Below are 20,221 nucleotides of genomic sequence, written 5' to 3'. Positions count from 1 at the left end.
AGGTTCAGAAAGTTTTGAAAGTTAACAAACGATAGATCATACTTGATATAAACTTTAACTGAAGAGTAAGTTTGTTGGCTTTTTCAGGGTATTTAACTAGTTACAAGTTTACTTTCATAAAAGCCAATTTCTTTCCAGCTACCTTCAGTTCTTGTACTATTTAAATTCAGACAATCACAAAAATTTAACTCGCAAAGGAGTATAACTTCTGCATGTGAAACTTTATATTTAGCTGAAACCTACTGTGTATACACTGAAATTGCCATGTATCAGTGGCAAAAAAGTCTGTACTTTGAATTTCTTTTTCTTCCTTTTTTTCTTAAACTAGTGTGACAAGAATTGTTCATTAAAAAAAAAAAGCACAAAAGGAAAAATATATTCTGATCCCATCCCAGAAAAACAGTAACAGAACAGTCATTAAGTTGCAATGTAGTTTCTTAAATTGTTTCTTCTTGCTCACACCAAGGGTAGAGTCACTTTACAGACTTTACTATGTGAGCTTAACTAACCATTATTAAATGGTACCAAGCACTTCCTGTTTTGTAGGAAGTAAGTTATTACCCATGAGATGGAATAGGTAATTAAAATTTTATCTTTTTTTAAAAAACAAAAACCTTCCTTTTCCATCACCTACACTACTAATATAGCTTGAACAGCAACATGGAATTGACCCTGTGTTTGAGTATTCCGCTAGGTGACCAAGTCATGAGATAGAGAGGGATATTACTATACGTGGCACAGAACTTCAGAGATGGCTTCCATGTTGTGCCATGAAAACTGGCTAAACAAACCTTTATTTTCTATGGAGAGATGCAGCAGACCAGTCAAAGAGACAGGCATTTAAAATACAGAATCTACTGAGTGAAAGTAATGTAAATTATTTTGACCAATGCGCAAATTTTAAATGATTTAAAACAAAATGAGGTGTGTCATACAAAACTCTAAAATAACAATAACTCCTTTGTATAAAAATAATTCCCCTTTCAAGGATAATTTGAAGATTCTCTGGCCCTATGATTTTAATACATGCTTTAGAATCAAAATACAATGCTAAACTACTTATTTTTATTTATTATTTTATTATGTATTAAAGTGTAGAATGTTTTTATTTTCATGAGAGAATACACATCCGCAAGTAAGTTTTTATGCTCAGGACTGATCATAATTGTCAGTACTAGAAGATAAGGAGCTTCTATAAAACAGAAATTCTATTCTTAGGTATGAAAAGTGTCATAGACAAGTGGCATTGCTTGACAAATATAGCTGTATCTTGCCCTTTGCACTCTTTCATTATTCTTCATTGTTTATTAAATGCATGTCCCATGTTTATTATCAGAAAGAAAATTTTTTTTTAAATAAAAGTCAGATTTGACATAATTTCCTTTAATTTTTTTTTTAACATGCACCTGGTGCCAAGGATACTACTATGTTCACTGCCAACAGCCTACATCTGCCTGTCTTTAGCTCACCATAGAAAATAGGGATGCCATGAGAGATGGCTGAACATAAGGATGTCATAAAAGAATGTCTTTCCAAATGATAAAAAATTAGGACATTTTACTCTTTATCTGATCACAACAGCTATTTAAGGTCTCTTGGTGGGGTAAATACAGCAGAGATGCATGGTATCCACTGCTTTGGAAAATTTCAGAATAATCAACTACTTAGGTTATTAAAGAATTGCATGCATTTTTCTCTTTGGTGATAGACATCTCTAACTTACGCTTCTTATGCTCTTAATATGCCTTCTTCAGTACAAGGAAATAGAAGTCTCTAATTGGTACTCTGGGCAGCTACTCATCACTGCTTAAACATCACTTTCTTCCCAAATTAATTACATGTTATCCATATGGGCTGATGTTCCACAAACCTGTGGTCATTGACCTAATATCAACATGGTATTCCTGAAGCAGCAGCCATGCTTCAATAGCTCATGGAATCTGTTCAAATAAGATTAGAGCAGAATGTAGCCTATGGCATCTCTAAGCATAAAGTCAAAGGGTGGGATTTCAATATAGGTATTCTTGGTAATCTCCTTCTCCCTCTGTATATTGCACAATGAACTTTCAAGGGGCACCCTGTACCAACAGTCAGTTTCAGGACTGTGACGACAGGAGGCATCAGTCTCAGCGTGGATATGTTGCTATATTCCTATCATATTTATTATCTAAATCTACACTTGTTATAGTCCTAGAAGTAGTGATAGCTTCAGTTCCTCAGGATGTCTTTACATATATCAAATGCCCACTACCGATTTTTCATTTTCTTCCTCAGACATCACGAAACACTTTACACAGCCCTAAGTAGCCTCGCCTTTAACAAAAACTGAGCTTGTCCTTTAGGTCTCTGTTAGAACCACACAAACAGTAGCACTTTTCAGGGTGTTACTGGATCTTTTTTGCCCATGGCTCTCAAAAATCTTTTCCACCACTCAGAAAACTCATTGTATCTAAGGTACCACAGTCCTTTACACAACTACTTTAAAGCAGTTTGCTTAAAATTCAAAGCCATGCATGAATGAAATCTCTATTCACTATAGAAATAGTTATGATCATAACTACATCATTGTTTTTTGAACTGATATTTCCACTAATCAAACAACAGACTTTACGAGGACTATGTACTGAATAATCAAAGTATATTTAGGTATATTAAAATAAGAACAGTCACATTTTTTCTCAGACTTCTGAACTTAAAATAAAAACACCACCACTACAGCTCCAAGTAATAGGCAATCAGCTACGCTTCTTTGAATTGAAATTGAAACTTTTACTGTTGGCCTTTTAACATTTCCTTCTTTGCTGCATCACATTACTTTTTACCATGACTAAACTGAACAAAAAAAAATCAACTCAGAAAACCAAGAATTAATGTCCAAACTGATAACAGTGTACTAGCTTTGGCTCAGAGGCATAATTCATTTCCAACTTGGCATAATCTTCTTAGCTAGTCAAAGGTTTAATTCAGTCAAGTTTTAAGCCTCAGACTTCAATCTGTACCTCCCTTGGCTTATAGGCCAGAAAAAGAAAAAAATGTAGTTTGATTTGTAGGATTTTTTGTTTTGAAGAAAACTTTGATCAACATTCCAGTTATTCAAATGGCATACAAAATGTGGATACATGTAAGAAAAGATGTCTTCCCTTGAGCAACCTGGGGAGGTGAGGAGGGGAGAAGACTGTCATCTACAGCTTGAAAGACGACACAGTCATACTTTTTAAAGTCCAGAGAAAGAAGTGAAGACACAGTAAAGTAGTATACGTACTGCAACCAAATGCAAGCTATTATATATGCCAAGTGTCTGTTCTCATAAATTTGATGAAGAACATTAGTGTTAAAATAGAATTCAATTGTTTAATTAACAATTTTGTGACATTTATTTTGCTCCTCCTTTGTTTTTGGCCCCTTAATTTTATTAATCTTTCTGTAGTGTAGGAAATAGGGGGAGAGGCAGAAAAGGGTCACATAAAAAAGTAAAAGTAGGAAAGGACATTTTCAAGTTTCTTCAGTATTATAGGCAACAAAAGTGTCTGAACAGTCAATGTTTCAAATCACTACAGTAAGGCACTACCAGCCTTGCAACTAAACAACACAAGCAGGATCAACACCACTCTGTAGAAACAATGTCAAAAGGTCCAACTGGAAGAGCAATCCACTACCAGAGTGACATGCAGCTCTCTTACCATGCATGATCTGCAGCTACGTTTTGAAAGTCAACAGAATGGTTGATACTTGCCAAAACGACTGCTGTCAAATAAGTCACTGCTTATCCATAGTTCTGAATTACTGGATAGCTGAGTCCTTCTGGATTGAAAAAGCTAATTCCTGATAATACGGAATCCACTGGTGAACAAATCTTAGCATCTTGTCTGTTGCAACTACAGAGGTTTCCATTTTAGCTCTGACTATGAATTTGCGATGTTTTTCATCCATAAGCTCTCCTACATAGAGCAAGTTTGACATAACAAGATGAAGGTGTAATCTAAATAAAAGCCTATGTCCCATATAAGTCCTTTTTAAGAACAGAATAACATTTTGAATAAGCTGCAAATTCTTGTATCTTTACAGATATTTACAAATTATGCCAACTGTTTCATGAGATGAAAAGAAATGGTCTCACCAAGCAACAAAGCAAAGGCTGAGAGCATATTAAAAAAATATAAATCATACATGCCTTTAGATATCCTGCCCACCTCTTTTGAGGGACAAAGATATGATTTACATAAGAAAGCCATCAAAAGGTGATCAGTGTTTACATTTTAAAGACCAGTAATACACCAATTGCAATTGCAAATCAGCTGAAGTACCTTTACAAGAAAAGCCAGATTATTGTTATTTTTTATTTCAGTTCATCTTCAGATGCACTAATATAAAAAGTAACTATTGATTGTTGATGCATATTCTGCTCTGGATTTACAATACACATTTCCTTTGAATTATACTTACATGAATGGGACAGCTCTACAATAAACTAACAGCACATCTGCTACTGCACTGCTTATTCTATTTCCCAATCCATACTCTAGCCATGAAGGTTATAAAACTCAACCCAACCCCTGAGTAGAACTGAATGTTTAGGGGGAGAAAAGGGTGTCAAACTACCATATACATATTTGATTCCCTTAAAATCAGAATTACTTCCCAAAATTACACCAGGTACCTACTAAGTTATATTTGGTCAAAAAGCAGTGACAAGCAACTATTCTTCCCCAAAACCATGTTCATAAAAATCCTCAAACGTTTATATGTTCACACAAAGGTTAAATGGTTTGGTACAAAACATCTTCAAAATGCTCTGCTAGAAAATTTAAAAGCGAATACATCTTAGTTTTATAAAATGGATTTTTTCCAAGACAAATTAAATTTACCTGAGTACATTGGGCCAAATGCTCACTTCAGCTCAGATAGAGAACTAAACTTAGTTTCGAGTTTTATGTATAAGGATATTTGGGAAGACTGAGTTGAAACCAGATCCAATCATCATAAGAACTTTATTCATAACCATTACGGGGTGTCCTTGTGGAGTAAATATTGGTAGATTCTGTATCTGCAATATGTATTTTATTTATTCTTATAAGTGCTTTAGCAACAGCCAAACTTGGTTTGCATCACAAGTTTAGAAAAAAAGGGACAACGCTAAAGGCTGTGCTCCTGTGTACAGTCAGGTTGTCCTGGAACTTAACTGACAGCAAACTGTGTGTTCTGTGGGAACACTAGAGACTTACTTCACTGCATATAGGCTAGAGACTGAAATAAATGTGTTTGATTCAATCTCAGAACAAAAGTTTAAAAAGTCAGAAAATACGACTACAACTGGACAAAAGCACAAAGATATTTATCCCCTATTTCTACAGGCTGTAAGTGTAGAGTACTTCATGCTTTCTAAAGTTTGTGCTTATCCTTGGAAAGGACAAAGTTCAATGACTAAGATTTTGCCAAAACCAAAGCACAGCCACCACTCCAGCCCATCTTTAATATAAAATGATTTGCCAACCTGTAGCACATACTGTCTAAATTCTACTGACAATAGCAACCACAGCCGATTGCCCAGAGAAAGGATTTATTGCATGGCTAAAAGCCAGAATTTAACAGAGTACTTCTTTAATTATATAGCAAAAAGAGACCCTTACCTCCCAATTCACCCCCATTTCCCTAAAAGTAACAAATTGCCAAATTTCTGTCTCTTTCTCTCTGTCTCTTTCTCTCTCTCATCCCCCTACATTTTCTAGCAGAAAAAAAGTTATTCAGAAAACAAAAAAGGAACAGAAAACCACAGTAGAGTTAATCAGCCTTCCTCATCACCTCCAAAAAACAATATTAAAGCAATTCTAAACCCTGCAAGAAACAGATTTCTCAATTGTAACATTGCTTGATAAAGTTAAAAATAGATCAATTCACATAAAACATTACTATGAGATGTCCACCATGATGCACAGGCTGCTGCATTAACCAATATGAGATACTTAAAAGTACAGCACCAAAAAACCTGAGCAAATCCAAAAGACTCGTCATTTTTTCCCCACCACTCTGGCCTCATTAACTTGCTTTGGTAATTAAACATAAACCAGTACATCCAATATCTGCTTTACTTCAAAATTTCGAAGTCAGCATGGTCAAAAGAAGTAATGTTTTAAAAATAAAACCACCTACAGAAACCAAGCATATAATACTTCAAATATATGAAAAATAATAAATACTAGCATTAATTTCAGCAGTAGTACATAATAATTGCTATGTTTTATAGCATGAGACAATGATTCATCTAATTCAGTATCCTGTCTCCACCAGTAGCTGGTTCCTGCTACTCTGAGGGCAAAATATTAGATAACATGCCTAACCAATTATTGAATTATTATTCAATAACAGGGAAGAGGAAACAGTTAACATTTTTTCCTGACCCTGGAGATGATACACTACTTCAACAAACCACAATATTTGACTGACTGTATCATAACTTAGTTATCAGCTAGTACACATATCATATAAATTAAACTATTTCAAGGTTTTTCCAAAAATGTCTTTTTCAACAGAATCCAAGACACTGCATATTTTTATTATCAGGCTACTGTCAGATGAGCCTTCCTTGAAGTGAAAATGACACACTCCAATTTGAGTGCTATGAAATAAAGACTTTTTTGTACAAATAAATACTAACCAAAAATTGAAGCAATTTAACTCCTGTTTGGGTCAGGGTGAACATGCAATTTACAATAAAGTGGACTCTCAATGAGATAAAATAAAATGTTGAGTTGAATTTCCTGGATTGTTTCCACTCATAATCATAGCATATTACCAAAGCTTAAATAGAGCTCCTGCTGTGAAATTTTACATATGGAGCTGAACAGTATTTCCTGTGGAAAATTCTTCTCGGAGTTATTCTTGACAGAAAATCAACCCATCAGGGTATGAAGCTGCTTTGCAGTTTCACTAACCACTGTCCTGTTTACAGTGTGCACTGAGTTTTAGTCAGGTGTTTCAAAGACGTACTGTAAGAGATATTTGAATCAAATACAAGAACAGGCTAATGTAATTTTATAAAGTAGCATAACAGAATTCCACGTTCATTCCACAGCTGTTTTTAGTACACTGGCAATGATCAACAACTACAGTTTTAATACCTGTTTAGCTAGACCTCTCAGTTTTACTGCTCTGTGAGTTTAATGGATTTATTTTCCACGAAACACTTAGTTTTCCCTACTCTTGCAAAAAAACAAATAACAAAACTCATTTTTAATCAAAACATTCAAATATTATCATGACTTACCATCTTACTTATTGTTCAAGTCAACATTACAGTCACAATCTCACACAACAAATATTATTACTAAAAAAAGGAAGAGAACTTTCTTGTCATTTTTATCATTGAAATATTACAGTGCTTTCATTAATATTAAAATATTTTTCTAGCCAGACTATTAGGAAATCTGAGACTTTTTTGAATCCTTTCTTTTATCACAATTTAGTAGAAAGGATTTATCTATATTTTTACAATAGTTCCATCACTGTTGTATTTGAATACTGGTACAATGTAGAAATGACGGGGAATATCTTCCTTTCTTTTCTAGCCATCAGTTCTTCATGACAAAAGACTGCATTATATTATGGCCTACAGTGAAAGCATGCCAGAATGAACAGTCCTATTGCAGGAAAACAACTAAAGAGTGTGATTTCCTAATGTTGTAAAACACTGAAATGCAACGTAAGTAATAAATTTCAGTAAGATAAGCTATGTGTGAGGCACAGTAAGAAAATAAATGCAGAAATCTTTTATAAAACCTTTCCAAAGATTATGAACTTTCACAGAAGAGAAATTCAGTGAAAAACAATTTGAATATTTTCATGATAAACAATACTTGTTAAGACATAACAAGCGAATGTAAGAACAATAGCTAACAGAAGAGAATCAGGATGAAAGTTTCTGTACACCTTCACAGAAGGCCTACCCCATTGTTGTTAAGATGCACATTGTGGTTGATGTAGGCATCACCCCTTCCTCTTCATTGCCTGTGCAGGGAGGGAACTCATCTCCCCATTTAGGTAACTTCAAACAATACCCTCTGTTTCTGAAGTTCTTCCTAAACAACCCAACAAACAAACTAAGGAAGAAACAAAACCCCAAAACCACTTAAAAGCATCTGATTGCTAAATCTGAGTCAGGTTACAGACAAAGACATGGTTTAAAAACAAACAAGCAAAAAACCCCTTATTTTATTAATGAACACTTAATTTTTGGTTGAAAAAGGATATGCATTCATACAGTCATTGTCAGACCTATATAATTTTATACATCTGACTTCTAAATAATGCTGGCTTTCATCCAAACTATAAGGGTAAGTACAAATTTCCACTAACCCCCCCGCCTTGTGATCAAATATTCTTCCACTTGAAGTCCTACTGTGCAGATTCCTAGAACACTAAATATTCTCTCCTAAGTAGCATTCAATAGCCATACAAAATAAAGAATAAAAAATAACCCCCTCAACTCCCCCCAAAAAACAAAACCAACCGCCCTTCCCCCCAAAAACCAACCGCCCTTCCCCAAAAAAACCAACCAAACAAAAAAAGAACATGGAAAGACAGCCCATGCAACGAATGCAATGTTTTCAATACTGCCTCTTTTAGTATAGGCATCATTGCCTAATGTAACAACATCATAAAACCATAGAAAAGCCTCATGGAGTAGCTGAAGTTCACAGAAAGCAGGACAGCCCAAATACCTTCCTTGAACTGGAGTCTTTGAAGTGAGGTCCTTTTATAACTACATCTTACCCCAGTACTCAAGATTTGGGCATGATATTACAGGGCTTTCAATCTCATTTGGGACCCTGTATTGACCACCATACAGACATTTCAGTGATACTGCTCTTTTCTAAGACCCTTTTCTGGCTATATCTAACATAAGCACTATTGCTTTTGAGGTGCTAATTGTACAACATAAAAATAAGTACCAAGGAAATACTGTTGAGTGCCAGTGCTTTTCTCCAGTAAAATATCAACATTCCTAATTAATTTCTTCCGTAATTTCTCTGAATCCTCAGATATAGAACTTCTGCTCGGTCCCCTAATAAAACTCGAAACAAAACTTAAAATCATCGTTTCCACTCAAGGGATTGACTGTCTTGTCCTTCTCACGCAGATATTTGGTTCTTCTTTCTTGAAGACTAATGGCACACAACATTAATTTTTTTAGGCACAGAGATAAGGCAGGAACATATAAATGCCATTCCAAGAACTAGGTCCCCTACCAACTGAGCTTCTCCTTTTTTTTTTTTTTTTTTTTTTGAAACAAGACCCTCTTTATTGCATATCAGGTAATCCAGTTGCATAAGCCATCTCCAGAAAAGTATACAGCTAAGAGGGTCAAATTATGTGATTATCACAGCTACTGCTTTTGATAAATGAGCAGAGATACAGTTATTCTCAGTAGAAAAGAAAAAAAAACACTGAAAAACAAGAGAAAGTAGGTTTCACAGCATGATCTGAAGATGATTAGACATTCTCTCAGACGTGGTTTGTCCAAGATGTACATTACTCCAGATGCATGCAGCGAGGGATTGACAAAAAAATGATGTAATTTTGAATAGTGTTGCCGTCTGACTCATTAATGTCTACAGTCATGAAGTAACAGACTGCATTTGAGTGGAAAGAGACATTTACAGCCACTGGTGGAATTAAGAAGCCATTTTCAGCTTGAGATTCAATGAACCCTCTGCTACATAAAGTACAGAAGCATAAATTCACAATATCCTATGAGAAGGATAGACTAGTAACTGTCATTACAATTTGCACTGATTTCATGTAGTCTTTGTTTAAACAGGTACTTTTAATGCCTCATACTGTTTCCTCTAACATCAGAATAAAGCTGAATATTCGTAAGCATTTAATTCTTAACAGATATTCTTAATGATTTTAAAACTTTCCTGCTATCCAGGATGGTGAAGAATTACCAGAAGATATGAAACCTATTTCAAATTTAATAGTAATATTACCTTATGTTGGGTTCACAAAATATAGTAATTTTTATTGCACTCTGACTCAACACCCATAATCACCATTGAGAGCAAAATTCAAAAAGGATAAATTCAGGTAGCAACAGGATGAAAGCACTTGGGAAAATTATCGATTACAGCATATCCTAAGAATCTGCTGCCAGAAAGAGTTACAAAAAGAGCTGATATAGTTTAAAGATACTTTCTGCAGAAGAATTCCTAAGGAAAGGAGACAGTACTGGAATTAGTTCCCTTCTTAAATTTCCCTGCTGGTTGAAATTAAACATTCTTACAGTTAACAGTAAATCAAAATCATTGACTGTAACTGTCTGAGCAACGATTCTGAAAGATTTGGGCTGCACTGTATTAATTGTTTGAAGTTTGTGGCTTTTGTTCAAATATTTCAGTCTAAACTAACCTCTCCATACCATAGGAACAAGCTAACTCACTGGTGAAATATGCTTATTAAATCTGCCAGTGTTGAAGTCTATTGGTCCACAGCAGATTTAGAACAGCTGCTTTACGAAATCTTATACATGAACCTCGCATGATGAGGAACAGTACTCTCAAAGCAGTTTTTACAATAAAATTTCAAACACATCCGTATATTTATACTGTAAAATACATGATACAATTTTTCAGTAAATTATTTCAAGTTGAACTAATGCTTGGATTACCAACACATGGATCCTTTTCTAAAATCTTTGTTTTAAAATTAGAGAAACAGTGGTCCTTTATTCCTTCCAATCAAAGACATTGGCAGCAGAACTGACAGCATTACAGCTGACTGACAAACTTACTAACTGAAATAAGGACCTTTGGGGTTAGCTTTCTGCTCCCAAATGACTACAGTTCAGTAAAGGAAAAGGAGCTTTCTCAAACAATGATAAAAAATTAAGACAAAGTCGAGCTGACTTCAACACAAAAAATTCCTAAAATTGTATTCATTCTTCAGTTATAGTTAGATTCTAAAAATTCCTCTCTCTCAAGCATCACAATCCTAAAATCATCATGAGCAGAAAAGGAGCTTAGGATATTGGTGAATTTAGAAGAGGTCAAAAAACAGGTGTTTTTTAAACAAGCTTTTGTAAGAGAAGACTGAAAACTGAACAGTAGTTAGGGACAATGCTGAAATGGATAGCTTTTTGAACTCAGATCGTCACGTGCCTCAACTGTTAATAAATTGCCTGCTTCAGGAATTGAGCAGGTAAGAGTGGGTCCAGATATTATTCACTTGCTTTTAACCATTTTAAGAAAAGAAAAAAAGGATTAACTAGAGTCAAAACTCATGACAGATTTTCTGCCAGAGGCCTTTACCCAGCTTAATATTGTTTCTTCAGCTCCACTGTATTTGCATCATACTAATTTATATTCCTTTGGACATACTGGCACATACTTGAAGGCCCAAGTTGCACATCATTGTGCTGTTAATTCTACCACAACTGGCACACGGACTGGTATAGAAGTTAAGTGAAATGCAAACACCTGCAACAACTTTTGAATTTAACCCTGTCTTTTTGTGTCAGGCCTTTCTGGGCAAGCATGTCATCTTGGAAATTGAATAAGCCAAGCTGTGGTGTTTCAGACAAAGAGCTGAAAACTGGCTAAGTCCCTCTCTAGGGCTAGAACTATGTTTAAAAAACAGATACCCTGATTTAGGTTAGCTTCTTTTGTAATAAAATCTTTTAAAATTTTGCTCCATTTGTTAGAGGGTATCTGTTCAGAACAGTATATTTCTGAAAGGCAGTCCTATGGCCCTTACACATCCCATACTTGCCAAATTTGTCTGCTCTTACATTCTGGGCAATGAAACAAAACAAAACAAAAACACCAAAGACTTTCAGTAAAAGGAAGCACCCATCTGATTCATGCAAGCTGTCTTTCAGAACACTAATAATTGCATAAAATAATCCAAGTAAATAAATACCACCAAATAAATACACCTGCCTGTAACCTCATACTCTTTAAAGCCTACACTAAAAAATATTTTATATGGTGAGAAATATAAGCAAAACAGATTAAAAATCTTAACTCCTCTATTTACAGAACTATGATAATTTTAGAACAAAAGCTTGATTAAACAAGCAAAAGAAAAATTCTTATGATGCTTGTGGTAAGTATCTTACAACATAACACGATCCCACAAGCATCATTTCCAAGATCTACATTTACTTATCTTTAATGTAGTTAATTATGAAGGATAAAAGTTTAAAAAAATAATGATGTGAAAGGCAGAAATTAAACAAAATTAGGTAAACACTAGAAGGGGACACTTGGCCTACACAGGCCACTAAGTTCATTTTCAATTTGCTTTTCCATGTTTTTAATAAAAATTTCTCAACTTTTTTCCCAGTGTGTTATAGATGGCTTATTTGTTGAAATAAACATAAGAGCATCAGATGCTTAACAATGGCCAAAGTTTTTTGAAGGTTTGTGCTACAAAGTGTTTAAAGGTGTCTTTTACTGAATTTTTCCCAGCACATTTGGTGAGCTAATATTCCAAAGATAACTGGAATGATTTTGAGGGCTGACAAGTCCTTCAGGTCAGATCACTCAGTATTTCAACTTCTTAAATAAGCTCTGTTTTCTACACTGTTACTATCCTAAAAAAGACCATTTATGACTAGGCCAGAAATTGAAAAGGTTTGGTCTTAAGTTTAAGTTCCTGGCCTGTCTAAGACTAACATATTAAGGAAAGATTAAAGGGTAGAAATATTGTCCTTTTTAGAAGAAATCATTCCCCAATACAAGGGAGAGTGATCAATCAGAAAATATAAGTCATTTTTAAGCAGAAAGAGATATAACAGAAACAAGGTTGCTGCAGTAAATCTGCAGAGAGTAATAGTTTGCTCTAAACATAATGGAAAATACGAACTTTTTGATTACTAATCTGTATGGTAACATCTGTTGGCCATATATATACATAAAACAGTAGCAATATTTTCAAATCATTCTATATATAATATGTTTTTATCCTAAAGATTCTACAAGTACTGTCCCATAGTTGAAACACAGACTGCCAAATACCCTAAACTTCCAGGGACAAGATGAATTCCATTTAAATCTTTCTATTAGGTTCTGATTGAGTTTCCTTAAAACCTTGTAAGTGATAGGCCTCATTCACTGTCCCCACAGTCCACAAGATGGCGGTTCTCCTCTCTGACAAAAAAATAGCGTTGAGATGCCTACCATACCATAAGCAAATAATAGTTTATTAAAAAGTATGATATGCAGGGCAGGTAAACAGCTCCAAGTTTTTCCAGGAATATAATTCTCTGAAGTCCGAGGCCTTTTTTTTTGTAGATGGCCCACTCGCTGGCAACCCTGTAGGCAGAGGCAAAAAAAGGCAACTCTCTTTTCCTTCGTAAGCCCAAAGTCCCTTTCACAAACTTACCAGTAAGAACACTTTTCTATGCCAGGAGTACAAAAAAGGTAATAAAGGCAAGTAGTCAACTCTTTTTCAGTGCTGTTTAACATGGAGTTTCAATACCTAATCTGGGGAGGTACAGTCACTTGGGACTATTTTCTGGGGATTATCTTCTGAGGCAACTGATGAATGGCTTGTTTATATACTTTGGCTATCACCAAACATTCAGCATCTGGCATTATATTCACTCATGTTGGAACTCTACTTGAGATAGCACTGGATATTGACAGCTGAGTCATATCAGACGGATGTCATGATTGCAACAAAACCTAACTTGTGCCATGAACAAGCACTTGATTAGAATAATCTGTATAGTTTTATTAAGACTCAAGGAATGCAAAACAGGACTGTATATACTGTAAGAGAGGTTTACCCTCCTATCCCTTTTAAATGATTCAGTAGACTTGTTTAAGTGATCTACACTTCAGGTACTGTGCAGACTAATTCGTTAATACTTATACATTTACTGAAAATGAAAACCACTTCCACATATAAATTATGAGTATTACTGTAACCCTAAAGACGACATTTTAATACATTATGTGTGGCTAAGCGTAAGTGTATTAAGAGATTCTATAACTTCCACTATTCTGTGTTTCACTAAAATGGCTGATCAGATTTTCCTTCTTTCTTAAATTAAAAAAATCCTATACATAGGATCCTTACTCAGTTATCTGGCTACTAACTGAGTGTAACTGCTGTCATGTCTGCTGCATATAACAAAATAAATTCCTTACGATATGAGTGCTAAAAATATAGACTACTATTTTCATAAAACACACACATTTTACTTTTTTACTTGAAAAAAGTTAATTCTTAATCTGTGTTCCATAATAAAATATTAACCATGAATATAAAATTTTAAACAGAATCCAATTGATCTGTTTTCCTCAAAAAAAGTATAGACTGAGACAATATGTCATGCAAAATTTCAGGCCAATCTATGCTGGAAGCAACTGAAAAGATGGTCTTACAATGAAAAGAGGCTGACGAAACATAATGGAAAGTACTAAAGATGACTACTGGTAGTGTATACTTATATACTGCTCTGTTAATATTATTTGGATTTTGTCTTGACAACTCATTTACCTTGAATTCTTCAACAATAATACTCAAGGCTTCATGTCCAGCTTTTCTCATGTCTTCTAACTCCTGCTTATGCTTTTCCTGCACAGAAATAAGGAAAGATTACATGCAACATAGGTACCTGACATAGCCATGTCAATTGAGCCAAGACCAACTATTTTCCTCATTTATCGTCTTTCACGAAAAAATGCACACATCTTGGGTTTTTTTGCATATTACATATAGGCTCAATTCAAGTTGTTTCTAAACTTCTCTTTTTAAGTGCAGATAGAAACACTCCAATATTTTTGCCTTTCTGTAAAAATGCTTACCAGGGCACCCTTCACTAGCATTACCAGGCAAATCAAGATGCAAAGCCTGCAAATCTGCAAAAAATGCTGTTTCTCTTCTGACAGTAAATTTCAAGTTTTACAGAATTTGCAATTTAGACCTGATCAATTCAGGGAATAAATATTTTAGAGTATTTACTTTAAACATTTCCTGAAGAAAAGCAAATATTCTCATTAGTGAAGAACTACTGGTAAGGCATAATCTGTGTAGGATTGATCACGTCTAGCAATCCATTTCTGTGACACAGCTAGCAGAAAGAATGAAAAGGCATTATTACAAGTACACAAAAGAAAAGTTTTTAAGATCACACTCGGATACTCCCTGCAAAGAAGGACATCATCCAATCTTGTGAGTTCTGAAATATTTATAAACATGCAAGTGCTACATTACATTGCCTGTAGCATGTGTCTGTTTGCAAGATTTTTCAGCTAAGATAGCAGACCTGTAAGTTTACTTCTTTTAACTTGTAAAAGAGTGCAATTCAATTCCTCCTGAGGATGGCGGGCCTTTTCTTCTGAAAGTTTGTCAAATACTGTTTCATAATCGTGTTGATATACCTCTCAACAGAATGCATGCTTGGTCCTTGTAATACTCAATAAAGAGAAGACCAAAAGAAATTTTAAGTAATTATTTTTGAAGTGTATGCATTGATTTACTCTCTAATAATGAAAACGCACCAAAGTTCCTGAGTTTCATGATTTCACTATAAACAAAAGGGACATCTTCCAAGAACAGCAGCACACTGATTTGATGAACAATGGTCATAACAATTCTTCACAAATCCTCAAAATAAACCCTGGTTTCTGTGGAAAATATGTGTTTATGAGTTGACACAACTACTCTTAAAAATAGTACTCTGGTGTTAAGAAAGAAAAGGTCTGTGAAAACTTTTGAAAGGTGTGGACCTAAAATTAAGATGCAATATACAGATTCCGTATTAGAGGGGCTTCTGTGTTTTCTGCCTCTTGTAGAGTCCGAATGTACGGTTTGTATGACTTTGGAGAGTTTTCCAAGAATGTTGCTGTCCCCTTCCTGTATTTCACAAATGCTTTCAAGAAAAGAATCAAACTAGAGTTGAGAGGTTGGAATTTCAGTAAAATGATCTTCAGAGGACTTTCCCCTTGTCCCCTTGTGCTCTCATGGACAGAATCTCACATCACAGCACTGACAGGTAATTAAATAGAAACTTGGAACTTTTTTTTTTTTTTAATTTTGTGATCAAAATCTTGATGATCATTCTAGATAACACTGAGAAGGAGGCATTTTACACTGACACAATACAAAAGTAACAGAGAGTAACTCATTATTCAATGGTTATCAGTGTCTCAATCTTCCAGCTTTGTGACTCTTGCCTGAGCAAAAATATCTTTGCAAACTATTTATGCATAAGACAGTATGTTTTAATTTTAACAAACGCATGTGTCTTCATGAATACACTAGATATAGCTTGAATGATAAAAAAATGAGTGAACAAAATATCTTTTGATAGTGATCAGACCACAACAGTAAATGTCATAATAATTTCAGAGTGATAGCTGTATAGCAGGCAGAACTAACACCAAAAGCATTAACTAGCACCAACAAAACATTTAAAGTGAGTGAATAAATGAATTTATATCATGTCTATTCAATTTGTGGCATTTTCTCTACAGGTACATTTTCCCATGGATTTTTTAATTGCTCTTGTGATTAGAGTAAAAGAAGTTAAAATATGAGATAGAATTTATTAGGATATTGATAATCATAAGCTGTGACATGAAAAAAGATCAGAGAAATAATACATAGATGAAGCAAAAGCCAGAACCATATAACAGTACTAAGAAGTCACACTTACGGGGGAAATAAAATGATGAAAGAAATAAAATGAATTCAGGAAAAGTTCCTAAAATTTTGCCCACTATCATTAATAATGAACTATGATTTACAATAATAAAATCTGTGTTTTGGGGTCAACTGAAATTATGTGCTTATTCTGAAACCCTGTTTTAAAAAGAACATTATCAGTTAGTAAAAGTATACCAATGAAATGTTAAATCAACGCAGTGATAACCACGGGATAACTCTACACATGATTCTGTAACACCCATGAAGAGTCGTATACATGTGATGTGCAGGACTGTTATCTGAGTTGATGCTGGCTTTGTCTATCTTCTGTAAGGCTGCGATAGCTCCAAAATTATCTGCAAGTCAGAGCCAGCATCTTAGGAAGTGATATTCTCTCTTCCCCCTAACTTCAGTACTACAGCAAAAAGGCAACAAAATGTAGTTGTCTACATGCAACTAAATTGGAAGGCAAAGTTCACATTCGTCTTGCACACAGTTTTTCTCTATACAATTAAATCATTTTGACTCTTCGCATTAGACTCAACTCCTCCATTACATCAAGATTTTTCCTCTCCACAAGGTTTTCTTCCTTTTTAAGAAGCATTTTTTATAATAAAGTCAACAACAAATTATAGTTGGTATCATACTGATTCTGTTAGTTAACTAGTAACTTCAACATATATTCTTTCTCCTGCTCACCAAAATATAAGGCAAAAATAATTCCACTGAATATGGGAGAGTTAAATCCCTGCAAAATTGATTTTAAATGTGATCAGAATCAGTCCATAATGGCTAATTAATGGACACGCTAGAGTGTGCTGCTTTGTATGAGATGCAGATTGGTCACTACTTCTGTTCATCTCAAATAACATTCGCTCTATCTTAAGAGCTAAGACATAGGACTGCCTTCATATCAATAGCAAAGCAAGTATTTTCACTTTGGTCATACTGCCAACATCCCAGCAAGAGACAGAACTGAGAGCCTAAGGATATAAGGACAAATATTTTTTTACAGGAAGAAAAGAAAGAATATTTCAGATTTCTCTTCATTACCAACAGAAATGCAGCATGCACAACCTTAAGCTCACCACAAGAACCAACGAGAAGCTATAATTTATTTTATACAGGTAACTATCACTGCTACCTAGAGCATACAACAATAATTGACTATGAAGTGAATAATGAAGTAAAGTAGTGGACAGACTTTCACGAGCAACTTCCTTACACAGTGGTGAGGACATTTCCTGCTGATTTAGAACTCTGTTGGAGCTGAGTGAGTGAGAATGGACCAGTCTGCTGGGAAAGATTATGAGTGATTAAATGTGAAAAACTGTGGAAATGAAATAATATGGCAGAGACTGTACATACTCAAAACAAATCCCCTGACATCCTCAAAAACAGAACTGACGTCCAAAAATCGGAAGATGGCTGATGGAAGGTATGATGTGCAACTTGAACAAAAACAGCAGATCTTGCAGGACAACAGGAAAGACAAACATCTCTTCATCAAGCTTTGTATTTGTTCCATTAGAGAGGTGATGAGGATTTAGATCAAAAGACAAAATGAAGAACATTTTAGGAAACTGAGCATCAAATCAGGTAGTCTGGAATAATACAAAGGCATGTACTGAAAAAAAGACAGCAAAGCCTTACAGACTGCTTCATCTGAGGATCTGCAAGACAAGCTTCTTGTTCAAGTGAAAAAAGGGTTATGAAATAGAATACTTCATTTAGATCATAGTGCGCAAGGCAGAATGAAAACTGCATCCGTAACTTATTGCAACATTTCACTTGCACCTAAAGAGCAGTTATCAAATTGTGAATTTCTAGATTAAATTGTTGATTATTTGTTAAACTTATCTGGCAAACCATAAACACTCTGAGCATCTGGGTGGGAGAGGGGGAAAGCATGATCCAAACAGACGCATAAGTTTCAAACTCTGCCAGAGAGAACAAAAAGCAAATCAAAAGAAAGCAGAACCACCAACATCTTTTACCAACTTTTAAAAGACAAGAACAATACCTCTTCAGTTTTCAAAGGGAAGAATTTGTTGCCTAACTTCAGAAGAATCCTTTCTGGAAGTATCTCTCACAGTCCAGAAAAAAGATACCCAAGTCACAGATGCACAGATTTTATAATATGCCCTTCTCTTTAGTGTTTCTTATTTTACAGAACTCCTCATGCAGTTCCACATTTTGAATGATCATATTTTGCTTACTGCAAAGTCTCATTATATTATGAACCTAGAAATACAGGATGAGTTCCTATTCTAAGAGGACAGTTGTATTTCCCCATAAAACTGTGATTTAAGTTTACAGTAACTGATATTCTGATTAGTATATTTCAAATACTGTATTAATCAGATTTTTGGTACAGGCATTCCTGACCCTGCCATTAATTGCTAATATCTTATTGCTAGCAGCTATCTAGACCAGAGTTGAGTAAAATATTCCATATAAACCCCCCTAGGAGTATCCCCTGGATTTGAGTTATGACCTTAGTGACTGGGAGTGGACTTTTTTTTTCCTGTTTATGACCAAATTATTAAATCAGAAAAATCACACAATCATTCAGATTGGAAGGGACCTCAGGAGGTCATCTAGAAGTTGAACCTCATGCTGAAAGCAATATCAGCACTGAATTCAGATCAGATTGCTCAAGGCTCTGTCCAGCCAGACCTTGAAAACCTCCAAGGACGGAGACTCCACACCTCTTTGCCCCAAAATATTTTTTTTCCTTACATCAAGTTGGAACTTCCCATGTTTCAATTTATGACTATTACCACTTGTTCTCACATCAGTAGAACCTGGCGTCATCTTCTCTGGCAATCTTGTAAGTATTGGACAGCTTCTGATAGGTTCCCCCTAAGCCACCTCTTCCCCAGGCTGAAGTCAACATATACAACATCCACTACATTCCCCTTATCCACAGTGTAGTTTTCTCATCACAGAAGAGAATCAGGTTGGTCAGAAATGATTTACCTTTCAGTAAATCCATGCTGGCTATTTCCAGTCACCTTCTTCATGTACCCAGAAAAGGCTTCCAAGAGGACTTGCTCAATGATTTTTCCAAGGACCAAAAGATTGGCTAGCCTGTATATCCCCAGATCATCCTTGTCTTTCTCCAGTCATCAGGGACTTTCCTCAGTCTCCGAAATGGCATCTCACAGGGACAGCAGACAGCTCTCCCAGCATCTGACTAAACTGAAGTCTTGTCTCCTGAAGTCTGTGGTCTATACTCTGCTGCAGGACTTCCTCACTCCTTTCAGGGAGTTGGACTCCAACATTTCACAGCTGCCACAGCCAAGGCTGCCACTGATTATCACATTCCCCAAAAAAGTTATTTTAAGAAGATTTGTCCACCTCCTCACCCCAACTGGGTGGTCTGCAACAAACTCCCACCATGATGTCACTCTTACTGGCCTTTTCTCTCATCCTGACCCACAAGTTCTCTACCATCCTGCTGCCCATTCCATAGAAAAGCCCCTTATATCTGAGCTACTCCTTCACCCCCCAACCTCCTCCTCCCTGCCAATCTTTCCTAAAGAACTAGGACCCATCCATACCA

At 35.3% G+C, this 20,221-nt stretch overlaps 1 protein-coding gene across 10 annotated transcripts in view; it reads right to left on the bottom strand.

Moving 5' to 3' along the window:
• Positions 1-20,221, bottom strand: part of CCDC91 (coiled-coil domain containing 91) — a 174,738-nt gene that overhangs the window by 93,596 nt on the left and 60,921 nt on the right. For 9 of the 10 annotated variants that reach the window (XR_010390784.1, XM_064517416.1, XM_026102420.2 and 6 more), the window contains one exon: positions 14,503-14,580. The exons of the other annotated variant lie outside the window; for it this stretch is intronic. Coding sequence is in view for 8 of the 9 variants with exons in the window: in XM_064517416.1 (XP_064373486.1) it covers positions 14,503-14,580 (78 nt within the window). In the remaining variant the exon portion in view is untranslated. The remainder of the gene's footprint in view (positions 1-14,502; positions 14,581-20,221) is intronic. 10 annotated transcript variants of the gene reach the window in all.

The sequence above is a fragment of the Dromaius novaehollandiae genome, chromosome 1 (genome assembly GCF_036370855.1).
Source record: "Dromaius novaehollandiae isolate bDroNov1 chromosome 1, bDroNov1.hap1, whole genome shotgun sequence".
Lineage (NCBI taxonomy): Eukaryota > Metazoa > Chordata > Aves > Casuariiformes > Dromaiidae > Dromaius > Dromaius novaehollandiae.
The sequence above is the reverse complement of the archived record's forward strand: the minus strand, read 5'-3'. Positions and strand labels throughout refer to the sequence as shown.